General features: G+C 36.5%; 1 protein-coding gene across 2 annotated transcripts in view; it reads right to left on the reverse strand.

The window, feature by feature from the left end:
• SPOCK1 (SPARC (osteonectin), cwcv and kazal like domains proteoglycan 1) overlaps window positions 1-16534 on the reverse strand; it is a gene marked incomplete at its 3' end in the record, with an annotated part of 518730 nt that overhangs the window by 22137 nt on the left and 480059 nt on the right. For both annotated transcript variants that reach the window (XM_083351745.1, XM_083351744.1), the window contains one exon: window positions 13020-13136. In XM_083351745.1, the coding sequence (XP_083207871.1) occupies window positions 13020-13136 (117 nt within the window). The remainder of the gene's footprint in view (window positions 1-13019; window positions 13137-16534) is intronic.

The raw sequence follows: 16534 nt of genomic DNA on the forward strand, positions 1-16534 counted from the left end.
TCGAGCCAGACATCCTAGAATGTGAAGTGAAGTGGGCCTTAGAAAAGCTGAGCAACAACAAAGCTAGTGGAGGTGACAGTATTCCAGCTGAGCTATTCAAAATCTTAAAAGACGATGCAGTAAAAGTGCTACACTCAATTTGCCAGCAAATTTGGAAAACTCAACAGTGGCCACAGGATTGGAAAAGATCAGTTTACATTCCAATTCCAAAGAAAGGCAGTGCCAAAGAATGTTCAAACTATCGCACCATTGCACTCATTTCTCATGCTAGTAAAGTTATGCTTAAAATCCTACAAGCTAGACTCCAGCAGTATGTGGATCGAGAACTACCAGAAGTACAGGCAGGATTTCGAAGAGGCAGAGGAACTAGAGATCAAATTGCCAACATACGCTGGATCATGGAGAAAGCTAGAGAGTTCCAGAAAAACATCTACTTCTGCTTCATTGACTATGCTAAAGCCTTTGATTGTGTGGATCATAACAAACTCTGGCAAGTCCTTAAAGAGATGGGAGTACCAGAACATCTTATTTGTCTCTTGAGAAACCTATATGCGGGCCAAGAAGCAACAGTGAGAACTGGACACGGAACCACTGATTGGTTCCAAATTGGGAAAGGAGTCCGGCAAGGCTGTATACTGTCGCCTTGCCTATTTAACTTATATGCAGAGCACATCATGAGAAAGGCAGGGCTAGATGAATCAAAAGTTGGAATTAAGATTGCTGGAAGAAATATCAACAACCTAAGATACGCAGATGATACCACTCTAATGGCAGAAAGTGAAGAGGAACTGAAGAGTCTCTTGTTGCGAGTGAAGAAGGAGAGTGCAAAAGTTGGGTTGAAACTAAACATTAAGAAAACCAAGATCATGGCATCCGGCCCTCTCAATTCCTGGCAAATAGATGGGGAAGAAATGGAGGTAGTGACAGATTTTATTTTCCTGGGCTCCAAGATCACTGCAGATGGGGACTGCAGCCAAGAAATTAAAAGACGCTTGCTCCTGGGGAGGAAAGCCATGGCAAATCTAGACAGCACACTAAAAAGCAGAGACATCACCCTGTCAACAAAAGTGCGTATAGTCAAGGCTATGGTCTTCCCAGTTGCAATGTATGGCAGTGAAAGTTGGACCATAAGAAAGGCTGAGCGCCAAAGAATTGAAGCCTTTGAACTATGGTGCTGGAGAAGACTCCTGCGAGTTCCTTGGACTGCAAGGCGATCAAACCGGTCAGTCCTAGAGGAGATCAACCCTGACTGCTCTTTAGAAGGCCAGATCCTGAAGCTAAAACTCAAATACTTTGGCCACCTAATGAGGAGGAAGGACTCACTGGAGAAGAGCCTAATGCTGGGAAAGATTGAGGGCAAGAGAAGAAGGGGACGACAGAGAATGAGGTGGCTGGATGGAGTCACTGAAGCAGTAGGCGTGAGCTTAAATGGAGCCCAGAAGATGGCAGAGGACAGGAAAGCCTGGAGGAACATTGTCCATAGGGTCGCGATGGGTCGGACACGACTTCGCAACTAACAACAACAACAACATAAAATAATTTTCAATTCAGAATTCTGTACACAGTTTATTGGTTTTATTTCTAACATGCAACAGATTTAATATAACCATTGTATGCTGTTTTGGCTGGGCTGTGAGAAAATCTAGGGAAATAGAATAAGGATTCTGTAACAGCACATCCCTCAAATGCAGCAAATTTCATATTCTATTTCAGAGTTTCTTAACCTAAGCAACTTTAAGATTCCTTTCCTTTCAATTCCTAGAATTTTAGCTGACTGGTCTAATCCATTGGAATATGTATCAGCAAATCAAACCATTAAAAATATAGTTACTATTGATATCTCCTTTATGTTGAAGTGGGTTATTGCCTTTAATCCAATTAGAACAGAATTTCCTTATTCCAGCATGGAGTCATTAAGAAATTTCACTTAGCTACTTCTCTAGGAGAGAGAGTACATTCCATGTGAATAAAGCCAGAGTCCCTTCACCATTGTCACATTGTTGTAACATGCATTTTGATGCATAGAGTGGAAATACTGAAGTGAAAATGGGCATCATACAGGTAAGTGCTCGACTTAGGACCACAATTGAGCCCAACATTTCTGTTGCTAAGCGAGACAGTAAATGAATTTTGCCCCAGTTTATGATCTTTTTTGCCACCATTGTTAAATGAATCACTGCACTTGTTAAATTAGTAACATGGTTGTTAAGTGAATCTGGCTTCCCAGAAAGTCACAAAAGGTGATCACATGACCGTGAGATACTGCAACTATCATAAATATGATGTTGTAACAAACAATCATGTGAAAAATGATCATAATTTTTTTTCTGCTGTAACTTCGAATAGTCACTAGACAAACTGTTGTAAGTTAAGAACTACCTGTAATTCTGTTATGATACACTGCAAAGATCGGGGAGAAACACAGATGTTGACTGTATTTTTGGAAATGCTAGTTTTAATACAACGTTCATTATGTATAATTATAATAAGTTGTTATGCCTCCCAGAAAATTTACTTTACTGTGATTTATAGGCATTTTGAAAAGAATTAAGAAAAAAATAGCTGGATAAATGCACATTGCTGTTGAAAATGTTAATGCTAGGAAATGTTTCCAGGACTATAATGTACTGAGATACTTAAAATTGCAAGTGCATTAAAGTGGATTTTAATGCCAACATTAGGCAATTTCCTGTACTTTTTTAAATCATCAAGAACAAAAATGGTACATATATTTTCTTGTTTCTTTCTAAACAACCTGAATTTTAAGTACGCAATGCATTCTGCCTAAGATACATATTTATCTGAATGTAAGCAATAGTAGGATTGTTAGCTTGGAAATGTGTTAGATAACTGATAATTTAACGCACTTAATGTAAATTCTATATACCGTAGGAGAGGATTCTAAACATTATTTACTTACCTGTGATAATGAGAAATACTGTCCTAAAACTTTCAGGCTTTGAGAAACTACCTCAATTGCTAGACACTGCTTCCTATTTCAGGAACTAGGATTAATATACAGAGCACTGTTTGCACTAAGAATGTTTCAAGGTAATTTTAGATGACTAAAGCCAACGAGAATTCTGCCTCATTTTATACATCTTATAATAGCGTGTGACTTTTTCATTATATCTTTGGCTGCAGTGTTCAACTGTTATGTTAAACTACAAACTGTATGTTATGCAAAAAGAGTAAAAGATGTGTTATTAGTCTGTGGGATTAAGAAGTACCATCAGTTAAGAACGGGGGTCTTCAAACTTGGCCCTTTTATGACTTGTGGACTTCAACTGCCAGAATTCCTCAGCCAGCGTGCCTGGCTGAGGAATTCTGGGAGTTGAAGTCCATAAGTCATAAAAGGGTCAAGTTTGAAGACCCCTGGTTAAAAACATAGCTTTTACTTCTTTTTTTTTTGCATAACATACAGCACGTAGTTCAGACATGTCCAACGCAAGGCCCGGGGGCCGGATCCGGCCCGCGAAGTGGTTTCATGTGGCCCGCGAAGCCATCCTGGAAACAGTGAGGGAACGGCCCCCACTGCCTTGGCCCTGGCCCAGAGACCCTCCTTCTGCCAGAGACCCTCAGATCTGTCCCACTCCTGCCCAGGCCCCCATAGGCACCCTTGATGCCAACGATGTAGATCTGGCCACGCCCACCCAGTAGGCCATAGGCACTCTAGCCACACCCACCCAGTAGGCCACGCCCACCCAGGCCATACCCACCCGGCCCCCTGAGGGCAACCGCAATGCTGATGCAGCCCTCAATGAAATTGAGTTTGACACCCCTGACGTAGTTTAACAGAACAGTGGAACACCCCCAGCCAAAGATAGAATGAAACTGTCACTCGTTAGAGTTGTCGGATTTGTGGAAAGTTGAAGCCTGGGAAAAAAAAATACTTATAGTAAATACTTTTTTAAAAATACTCTGAAACTTTACAATCACTTTCTTACTTTGGGGTACAGTACTGTAATTTGACAGGCTCATAAGCTCATAATGTATGGTGCAAAAATTGTAATCTGTGTATTTCATCAAAACTATTTGGACAAGTGGTACAAGTTAGTAAAACTTCAATTATTGACAGAGATTATGGAAATATACCAATAAAATGAAATGGAACATAACGTACAGAATTCTGAACTTCTAGTTTTTGTTTTCTTTTTACATAAAAAAAAGGATTGTTTTGGATCCTTTGCCTTGTTTTATTGTTCTAAATGTCAAGCTCAGCTTATAGAGAGGAACAGAAGAGCCCTTTCTAGCCCAAACTTTTAAGACTTGCTGTATTCTTTTGAGCAAGCACAGTAGGTAGTTCCTGGTTTCTAATTTAGAAATAAATAAATGCTGCCTGCTCTGCTGCCTTTCCAGTTCTTTGACTCCTAGTTAGGGTAGCAGAGGACAGGAAAAGATCCCTCTACCCATACAAAACTGCCCTAATAGAGCACTAAAACAAGGAAGCAATTGACAGCATCCTGAAAGCAGAAATGCATTTTTTTTTTCTGGCAAGCATCACTTACCAGGAATTATAGGACTAATAAGATTTACTATGATCCTCTGTAGAAAATCACCCTGTTACATAGCATCAGTCCTTTACTTGAAGAAAAAATTATGTAACCAAAATTATTTTTTTTCATTTTTTCCAGTTCTCAGGAAAAATGAAACAAAATAATAAAAAAAAGTATTCGGGGAGGCCAGGGTTTCTTAAGTACAAACCTATTGCTAATAATTCCTGTTTTGACATCATTGATTCAGATTATAATGAATTTAAGCAAGCATGATTTGATGATGAGATGTCAAAAAATTGCCCAGATGTACAGTGCTAGGCAATATAAAAGTTATACCAGGAGACGCTGAGACAAAATTCCATGCAATGCCAGTATGGCTCAGTCTAGGAATTATAAGAAAAAGAGAGAGAATAAAATTGTGGCTAGAACACAAAATTAATTTATTGATTTATTAATATCCCGCCTTTATTATTTTCATAATACCTAACACTCCTTCTTCTTCCTATTTTTCTGACAGCAACAACCTGTGAGATGAGCTGGGCTGAGAAAGAGTGACTGGGCCAAGGTCACCCCAGTTGGTTTTTATGCCTGAAGTGGGACTAGAATTCACAGTCTTCTGGTTTCTAGCCTGGTATCTAAATCACGATATACTGGCTATCTTCTCCTCCATCCCCACAGGAGAAATAAGGGAACTTCTTCTGATGAGAAAGGCAAGCAGGGTTAGATATTCTGATTGGAATAGAGTGGTAAATTGGCCTCAAAGTTAAAGGGCTTTCTGGGGTGAGGGGTCTGTTTACCGAATTCATGCAACATGTCTTGTCTAATTAGAATATACCTGGGAATAGGCACAGGTCTCTCTTAGGGAGAGTATATAAATGGGGCAGATATATTAAGCAATAGAAGAAGTAGTTGGGCATTGTTGGTGTTTTATATGTGCTGTGGGGATTGGAGGTGATATATGAATCTAGGAACAGTTAGACAGAAATCTGCAACTGAGGACCTTTCAGGAGCAAGCAGAGATCTATCTCCAGAACAGTCAGGCTGATGAAAAAGACCACTGGGACTTAATAGTGCAAAATGTTTAGGAAAGAGTTATTTTTCCTTCTTTTCTGCCTCCTCTCCAGGCGATAACAAGCCCAAGAAACACCAAAGCTGCTTAAAAGAATGAGCATATCAAAGTTGAAATGCATATTGTAGCTTTCCCTGTGTGAATTATGGAAAGAATAAAGAATCAATTAAGCTGTAAAATTTGTACAGAAATTTATGCATTGGTTATTAAATTACATCTACTGAATACTTAAGAGAGAAACACAAATTATTTACTTGAAAAGGAACAATAAACCTTACTGCATTTGTTTGCATCTGGAAGGATATTTTTTTCTTTTCTGAGCCTCCATCAAATACTCAAAAGGGTTTTTTTTTTAAATCAGCTCATCATAAATGAGTTGTACCCAGTGCTTTTTTTGTAAAAGAAAAAGGTGCCGGAACTCATACATGTCATACAACCCGCCTGGCCTACCCTACAATGTTCCATCCAAAAAAGGTGCCGGAACTCCGTTCTGAGCGTTCTATGAGAAAAAAGCCCTGGTTGTACCATTATCTGGAATGAGGTCCACCCCAAGGACTTTCACTCACTAATGAAGGCCATTCAAGGACAATAAGATAATTCTGGAAAAAATCATTTTAGAGGAGACAAATTTAGTACAGAATAGGATCTGCTAAAGCATTCACAAGGAGCAGATATTAATTCTCATACAGTATTTTCTAGTCCTATAACTTATGGAGACAAAAGTGGGTGGAGAAACACCTGATTTCTAATTCTGTAGAGAACAATTAGCACATTGAACTGCAGGCAATGAAGCTCAGTGTGTTCATTACAACCTTCACCACAGGATAAAATCACTAGATTGGAACAACAGGGAGGGAACAAATTAAAAATAAAATGGTAATACACTGATGGATAAAATAGAACAGAAGACTTTGACTAGAATTTTAAACTCTGGGCATATGTCTCAGAAAACAGAACAAAGCTGAAGAAAGCAAATATTAGTAAATATACTACAGTAACAGCAAAACAGAGAAAAAAGGAATCTGAACTGATCTCACAACTAAATCTAGGAATAGTAGATTAAGACATGATTTTGATTCTGCCAAGTAGTTGTCAGACTGTGCTACTTCTCTTTGGGTGTCCAAAAATTGACTTATATTCTTTTGGTTGCAAAGAAAGAAAGGAGCTTTGTCGGTAACAGATGAAGACTAGTACTTAAATCTTTGTCAATATTCCCATTTCAAGTTAGAAGATTTTTAATTTTTTGACTGTTTTTAAAATTTACATTCATAGCAACATTTTACTACCTCATGTGATGCACTGAAAGAAGTTTTAACTCATCATTTCCCACTATCCTTAGGTCACTTTATAACTCTAATCCTCAATGTTGTACCCATGGTGCTTCCTTCTATGTCTCATTTTGTTAAAAAAAAAAGTTATTATCATTACTCTGTTGCTTTGCATGTACACTGAGAATTTCTACACTGGAGACAAATTCTTGTGTGTTTAATCACGCTTGGCCAAATAAAAGTATTCAATTAAATTCAGTTCAGTTCAGTTTAACTCAACTCAACTCAACTCAACTTAATTCAAATTCTTTTTATTTAAAGGAAACAAAATATTGATCTCCAAGTACATTTTTATTTCCAGTAATGTTTCCGGATATCACGTGAGCCCCACAGAGATTTGTAGAAAATAGAACTGATGGGTGACTGCAGTATTTTGCTTAGTTATGTGACACATCTATCCAGAAAAATACAAACGTGGCATGGATGGTGGTGGAAAGAGAAAGCACTCTAGGAAATTAGAAGATTTGGGAGAAAAAGTACAAGAGTTGTGTGGAATGGTCTGCTGAGTAAAAGGCTTGATATAGCTGTATGAATGTTTGAATTTAAAGAATAATTACAAATGCAATTCTTTTCATCTGAATGATTACAGGTGTTCAAATGCATAGCAACATCTTATGGTACACATATAGGTTCTACATTGGGTCACTGATTCAAGGGAGAAGGCAACTTTTCTCCAATGCCCATCATTCCATAAAAAGAAACATTTTTTAAAAAATTTATTCTGCCTTTTTTCCCATTTGTACATGTAATTTGCTCACAGAGATGCATGCTTCATAATATATATATGTTTTAAAAGATACTTTGCTAAGGTTATGTTTTCAATTGAGAATGTGTCAGGAACACATAGATTTTTGTGTTTTTTTTTAACCTTCCGACTGAAAAATTGACAAGTTTGTCAAAGACTATCATGAGTAGCTAAGGAAAGAAGGGAAGCGAAAGGCAAGGGAGAAAAAGAAAGATACGCCCAATTGAATGCAGAATTACAGAGAATAGTTAGAAGAGATAAGAATGCCTTCTTAAATGAACAGTGCAAAGAAATAGAAGAAAACAATAGAATAGGGAGGACCAGAGATCTTTTCGAGAAAATTGGAGAGATGAAGGGAACGTTTAATGCAAAAATGGGCATGATAAAGGACCAAAATGGCAGGGACCTAACAGAGGCAGAAGAGATTAAGAAGAGATGGCAAAATTACACAGAAGAACTATACAAGAATGAGCTTAATGTCCCTGATAACCACAATGAGGTGGTCACTGACCTTGAGCCAGACATCCTAGAATGTGAAGTGAAGTGGGCCTTAGAAAAGCTGAGCAACAACAAAGCTAGTGGAGGTGACAGTATTCCAGCTGAGCTATTCAAAATCTTAAAAGATGATGCACTAAAAGTGCTACACACAATTTGCCAGCAAATTTGAAAAACTCAACAGTGGCCACAGGATTGGAAAAGATCAGTTTACATTCCAATTACAAAGAAAGGCAGTGCCAAAGAATGTTCAAACTATCGCACCATTGCACTCATTTCTCATGCTAGTAAAGTTATGCTTAAAATCCTACAAGCTAGACTCCAGCAGTATGTGGATCGAGAACTACCAGAAGTACAGGCAGGATTTCGAAGAGGCAGAGGAACTAGAGATCAAATTGCCAACATACGCTGGATCATGGAGAAAGCTAGAGTTCCAGAAAAACATCTACTTCTGCTTCATTGACTATGCTAAAGCCTTTGATTGTGTGGATCATAACAAACTCTGGCAAGTTCTTAAAGAGATGGGAGTACCAGACCATCTTATTTGTCTCTTGAGAAACCTATATGTGGGCCAAGAAGCAACAGTGAGAACTGGACACGGAACCACTGATTGGTTCAAAATTGGCAAAGGAGTCTGGCAAAGCTGTATACTGTCGCCCTGCCTATTTAACTTATATGCAGAGCACATCATGAGAAAGGCAGGGCTAGATGAATCAAAAGTTGGAATTAAGATTGCCAGAAGAAATATCAACAACCTAAGATATGCAGATGATACCACTCTAACGGCAGAAAGTGAAGAAGAACTAAAGAGCCTCTTGTTGCGGGTGAAGAAGAAGAGTGCAAAAGTTGGGTTGAAACTAAACATTAAGAAAACCAAGATCATGGCATCCGGCCCTCTCAATTCCTGGCAAATAGATGGGGAAGAAATGAAGGTAGTGACAGATTTTATTTTCCTGGGCTCCAAGATCACTGCAGATGGGGACTGTAGCCAAGAAATTAAAAGACGCTTGCTCCTGGGGAGGAAAGCCATGGCAAATCTAGACAGCATACTAAAAAGCAGAGATATCGCCCTGTCAACAAAAGTGCGTATAGTCAAGGCTATGGTCTTCCCAGTTGCAATGTATGGCAGTGAAAGTTGGACCATAAAAAAGGCTGAGCGCCAAAGAATTGAGGCCTTTGAACTGTGTTGCTGGAGAAGACTCCTGCAAGTCTCTTGGACTGCAAGGCGATCAAACCGGTCAGTCCTAGAGGAGATCAACCCTGACTGCTCTTTAGAAGGCCAGATCCTGAAGCTAAAACTCAAATACTTTGGCCACCTAATGAGAAGGAAGGATTCACTGGAGAAGAGCCTAATGCTGGGAAAGATTGAGGGCAATAGAAGAAAGGGATGACAGAGAATGAGGTGGCTGGATGGAGTCACTGAAGTAGTAGGCGTGAGCTTAAATGGACTCCAGAAGATGGTAGAGGACAGGAAGGCCTGGAGGAACGTTGTCCATAGGGTCGCGATGGGTCGGACACGACTTCGCAGCTAACAAGAACAAGAACATCATGAGTAGCTGGGAAGTTGCTGACAAGTTCAGCAAAATCTGCTTCCCACCAGTGAAGGAAGAGAATATCAGGCAGATTTATTTTTCCTTGACATCTACCATGCTGTTCTGAGAAACAGCAAGGCTGCCAAAGGCCTTTTTATGTTGCCCTATGCTTTGGTTCATAATCAGGGTTTTGTAGGTCTTTTAGCAGGTGATTATAATTAGAGCTTTACCTGCCCTTTGCTCAGTGCTCTTTGTTTATGTGTAATTATGTCTTATATTTTTCCAATGACATTTGCTGTTTTACTAATTGCTATATATACCACCCAGAGTTGCTTCTTGTGAATTGGGCAGCCATATAAATATGACTTATAAATAATATATTGTAACACTCTGTGGTACGAAACTTGTTGTGTAGTGTGCAGATTTGTGTTTATAAAGATGCCCTTATAAGCTGTTCAATCAAAGTTTGAAAGTTCCCAAAAACCAATATTCCATGTCATCAATGAAAATTTTCAGTCATCCAGGAAGAATTGTCTGGAAGGGGAAGCATGGCAACTGGACTTATTTTCTTGCTGGTGTCACTGCTCATCCAAACAGCTTCTTCAGTCTGAATAAGTTTTAATTTTAGGAGGTGGCACATTCCAATGACTCTCTGCCTGCTCAGATTACCTCTAACCATCTTGTTCAGACTGAAGAAGTTGCTTGGATGGGCAGCAAAATATCTCAAACCAACAAGAAAATAAATCCAGTTGTCCTGACTCAACTTCCAGACAATAATCCATGTCCTTCACTCAACCTGCGTATTCTGCTAGAGTTTGCATTTCTTTTGGAGCCCTTCTCAGACTTAGCTGTCTCAGATTTTGGCTGAAATCCTTTGGGGGTGAGTCTCTAGTTCACCTGTTTCTAGCAATAGTTATGGCTCACAGAAACAGGATGATATATTCTTCTACAATTGCTTCAGGTTTCTTTTTTTTCCCTGCTATGTTAAAGTTTGCATTTGTGTTTGATTGGGCTGGGTTTCAATATTATTTTTCATATCCATTCCTTGCATTAGCTCTACTCTATCCCATAGTTTTAGGATCCCAATTCTTGCTTTTCTTGAGCTATCTTGGTGCCTCATTTGCCTAGAGAGATCTTTGCTTTGATTAAAAACTTCCCCACTGACAGCAAATCACGGGCATATGAACTTTCTGTTTCCATTTGCTGTTCTCTTGTAGTAAATAGTATCTCTTGAATAAATATCTGGTTTAATGATCAGTGGTTCTGGGATAATGCAGAGGATTTAGAGTAGTGTTTCTGAAGGACTTCAACTCCTAGAACTCTTAGTAATGGCCATGATGGTTGGGGAATTCTGGGAGTTGAAGTTGCCATATCTTAAAATTCCTAAAAGTTTGGAAACACTGATTAAGAACATTTAGTACAGGTAATCTTTGACTTATACCCACAACTGAGCCCAACATTTATGTTGCTAAGTAAGACAAATAAGTTTTGTCCCATTTACGATTGTTCTTCCAGTTGTTAAGTGAATCTGGCTTCCCTGTTGACTTTGCTCATCACAAGGTTGCAAAAGGTGATCACATGACCCTGGGACACTGCAACCGTCACAGATATGAGCCCATTGATAAGTGTCTGAATTTTGCTCATATGACCATGGGGATGCTGCAATGGATGTAAGTATGAAAAATGGTCATAAGTCACTTTTTTCAGTTCGGTTGTAACTTCAAATGGTCATTAAATGAATGGTTGTAAATTGAGGGTTAATTGTAATGTACTGTCAGAGCAGTTGAGCCGATCACACCAATTAGTCACCATTTAATTCTGTTCTTATACCAAGTTCTGAAACTGGCTTGCAATGGCTAAATATCAATTTAGTCTCTTTATTAGAAGCCATAGAAATGGCTGTTCAATACTAAATAGTTTCTGGAGACTGAGAAACTTGAGATACTTTGCCTTCTTAAAACTCAGAATCCAGCCTACAGATGAGAGGATATAGCCTGTGCACATTCTGACTTTATAAAAATGAAGTGCACAGTTTTCTTCTTCTTTACTCTGGAATAAACAATTATAATGCTGTCATTGTCTATTTCATTTCCTTGTCCTTTTCCTTTCAAAATCTATATATTTCACATATGTGGCCCTGTATTTTACAAAAACATTTTTGGCGGACATAAATTAATATATTTTTTTTCATTTATATGGATTTTTTTTATTTGTTATTTGGTGAACTCTAAACATAGTATACAAATTACTGCATTCTGAATACAAGAGCTGGTGCAATGTAGCAATTAAGATGATGGAATATGGCTTGGGATATCCCAACTAAAATCTATCCTCAACCATGGAAACTCAATGGTAATTTGAGTTTCACTTTCTCTTAGTCCAGTCAACCTCATCCTGATTTTTTTATATATATAAAATATTCTGCGCTTCATTGTTAGATGACTTAATAATTGGTATTTTGAACATAGATCTTTTTAACATTTATATTTTACTGTGTTCTACTAACCTAGATGAAATGTTAATATATATTACTAGTTCATGTGTGATGTGCCATATGGTAAATAAATAAATAGTGAGAATAAAATGAAAGCAAAATCTCCATTCAGGAAAGGTTGGATAATAAATATAATAAACTAATAAACAATAGCATGGAAAAACAATTCCTCATGTCCATCTTGTACTCTTTCTCTATGTATTTCATTGGGATATAGGACTTTAGTTACAGTGGGATACAGGACTTTAGTTTGATCCATTAAGTCCCTTCTAATGCTTTTATGAAAGAGTCCAGTATTTCAGTGTCAGAGCTTGATACTGTAAGCAAAGTTATTTTTTGTTTTCTGTCCAGACATTGATCCCTATCAAGACATAGAAGTATTTATGAAATATACTAATGCATCTTCCCTAAAACCTCTGTCCCCAAAACTATGATAAAGTTGAAAGTAGTTCTTAGATTAATTCATGCATAGAAGGTTGAAAGTAACAAGTAGCAAGACAAGTTACTAAACATTATACCATGAATTGATTGTCCTCCTGTTTTAGAATCCTTCCTCATTATTTGTTATAGTTTAATTTGTGTAAATTTCCAAGTTTAATTCAGCTTTCTCATTTAAGCCTAGAGGGTAAGAACCTGGAATCCCTACGGGCTAAAAGAGAATACGATACCATTATACAACAAACTATATTTTATTTTCAAAATATATTTAAAATGGCAGTCCTGGCTACATGAACCCTGCTTCCCTACGTAATGAAAAGTAGTGGTAATGGTATTGGGTCACATAAAAAATAGCTGTCATTGCTATTCTTGATGAACTTGTGAATATATCTCAAATTTTATTCTCAGATTTGTCATCTTACTGCCTTGTGCTGAATCTGAGCTTGTTGGCTTGATGACACGATTCGCATCTTCATGAAGACTGCCAAACCAGTCTTTTAGACGGGATGCAAGATTTCGCAGTTCCTTGTCTGTACAAGCTGCAAAAAGAATGACAGCAATTATATGACAGATAACATCATAAACATAGCCTTATCAAAGATTATTTTTGTTTACTGCCTGAAGAATAAACTTTGATTCCAAGACAACTGAATTTTCAAAGAGAAATTTTATAGCAGGTCAAAGGGTAAAAGTGTATCAAGAACACACAAAGCATCACAACAAGATTTATTATTATACTTGAATTTTGACTAAATGGGAGACCTAATTTATGATGTACAATCTGGACACAAATCCATCTTCTGTTGCTTCTCACTGATGTGTGGGATTTTTCTATTTTGTTTTTTTGGTAATAGGTATCACCTTTTAGATCTTCCAAGAAAGGACATCAATCAAACAGCAGTAGGAAAAAATAGCACTGCTATTAGAACAAGAACCTGGATATAATTTATCACCTTGTTTGGTTTAGCTTAAAGTTATTGATATGCCAGTAGGAAATCTTTTAATGTAAGGTTTCATTTTTTCAGTTCGATGGCATTTTTAAATCCCTTCTCTATTCTTAAAGTATATTTAAACTTGTAGCAGGCACTAAAACATTTCAATAATAAAACATTATAAATAAAGAGATAAAAAAGTACACAAAAGCATACAGATGTTGTTGTGTGTAAGTGTCTGTATGCATTTGTGATCTTTAATACTGAAATATTCAATAATTCTGTCCAGAAAAAAAATTGTATAGATGGAGATAATTCATTACAAAGTGTGTTGTTGGTGTACAGTAATTAAAAAAGAGAAGCATGATTAAAGCAACCTTAAATTAAAACATTCTTCATGTGATGTTAATTTTTTATCCAGTGCTGAAAAGCTAATCTTTAGTTTTCCAGCCAGCATTGTTATAGCAAAAATAGCAGCTTACAACATAAATTAAATTATTTTCTTATATTGCACCATTTTATATGTCTTGGGAAAAATAAACAATAAGCTTATATTAACATCAATTATTAAATATTGTTTGTTAATCCTTCAGTTTCCTCAAGATCTATCAGTCAACATTAAGAATCACATGGTTACTACCAGCAGAGATAGAACATGTATTGATTTGACCATAATCCCTGCAATGCAATCAACACATTAATATAAAACAATTCTATGGAGGTATCTCACCATTTATAATTATTTTTATAGTCAGTTCTTGATTTTATCCAAAATAAAAGGAATTGAGAAGGATTTTTATAGCATAACAAATTCCCTGTTGATTCCTTACATTCCAAATCCCAAGTTGTCTTAACATACTATTAAAAGGTTTGTTGTAATTGATGCTAGGCAACAGTACCAACCTTCCCTTAAAAAATTAAGAAGTTGGGTAGATGTTGGGTGGGAGACCTACCCGGAAAGTGTAAACTGTAGCCAAGACAGGAAATTAGGGGAATCCTAAAAGGCAAACTATTTCTATATTGTTTCCAAGAAAATTATATGGAATTTACCTCAACAGTTTACCATTCTATTCTAGATTTACATAATACTGAATAGACTCATTTGATTCTAGGATATAAACTATTAAGTGTTAATTTCAGGTGTAATAATATTCAGGTGTAATAAATATTAGCTTAAGACAAAAACTGAAAACTGAGTTCTTAAACTCATATTAATTTAAGAAAGAAAACTGAACTTGTATAATTTGAATTTCTGGCTGATTTTTCTTTGAAATAAATTTCACAGAAATAACAGGCACTGAAAAAGCACAGTATAATAGTAAACACTGAATTTCCAATCAGTGACTAATCTTATAGTCCTCCAAGTTACCATTTCTTGGACACGTATTTATTCATGCATTAAAACTTGTATGATCAAGGAATGAGAGAAAAAAGGACCAATGGTCAGAATGTTATTCCCTTTTCAAGTTCAAATTTCAAAAAGTAAGTTTTAAATACAGATTTGTGATCTCAGTATGAATAACTAAACACCAGGGAGAAACTGAATCACCTAAGAGATGAACATTTACTCAGTTAACTTGTACTACTAGATGTCTTTGGAATTTTGACTAAGATGAATTCATGCATTTTAACTGAAAAGCATGAAAGCAATTTGGTAAATCTGGACCTCTCCCATACTTTTGCTTATCATTTTTGCTTATCATTTCCTTGGTCTTAGTTTCTTTAATTAATTAGGAAAGTATGTATATGTATGGGTACTCAAGTAGCTAATTTTTAGCTATATACAGTATGAAGTAATAAGGCAAATGTAAGTGTCTGAAACAGGAATTAAGATTGTAGATTGAATAATTATATTAATTGCAGGTATTCTGACAAGCAATAATAAACAATGCTGTCATGTTAAATTCTTGGATTTTTCAGAGTAGGATCACAATTACATTGTTTTATTTAGTGACAGCCCTTTATAATAATTATCCCTCTGCGATCTCTTAATGGTAATATCATTTTTTCATGTTATCTAGATAAATATATCTACTATTCGTGGCCAGCAGAATCCATTATTTATGAAACAGGGCAGAAAAGATGTTCTAGCATTTGATTATCTTTAGTGATATAATTCACATATTCAAGCCATTTTATTATTCTTCACATGAGTTCATTCAAAAAATTAGGTAAGATTATTCAAATACAAAAGAAGATTTTCCTCCACACTTCATACAGTAATCCATGAATTAATGGACATGCTTCACATAATAACTTACAATGTAATATCTCCACTCACTACATATTCTAATATAGTCCCTTGAACTATCTCTATACAACCCAAGGAATGTCATTGTGTTGTACAAAGCTAGGAAATTGGATTTTTATTTAATGCAAGACATTTTAAAAAATAGTTTAAAAATGGAGCAAGAAAGAGAGATAGCATAGCAAAGGACAGAAGTGGTAGTCACAAGGATTATATATCAAAACCAAAATCAAATTCAATTGCATGAGCCAATATAATTAAAAGATTGTATCAGAACATTCAGCAAAATGGACTTTTATCTATGAAGCCAAAGAACAATCTTAGCAGCCAAAGAGCAATCACAGCAGGCATATAATGTATGTACATGTGTGTGTGTACAGCCATACACACAGATACGCATTTATATATACATGCACATAAACAAGAGAGACATACATCCACCTGATGGAATCCCAATCAGCTAGTGTCTACAATAATTCTGTTTTGCATTCAGTTTGCAAAATATCCTTACAAGATTTGTAATGAGCTACTTTTAGTCTGTTTGCTTTTTAGCAACGACCCTGTGCTATTATTTCATGTTCAGATAGTTTATTTTAAGATATTGGAACCATATATACAAAGGTTAGATTTTTTTCATACCAAACCTGGTCCTTTGACTTGTTGCACCTAAATGTATGTACATTACCTTAATTCATTAGCATCTCATCATCCATTTTAATACACTACTTCAACTTTCCAAGACAATCTTTGAACTACC

Source organism: Vipera ursinii (assembly GCF_947247035.1).
Source record: "Vipera ursinii genome assembly, chromosome: 2".
In the NCBI taxonomy this organism is placed as follows: Eukaryota; Metazoa; Chordata; class Lepidosauria; order Squamata; family Viperidae; genus Vipera; species Vipera ursinii.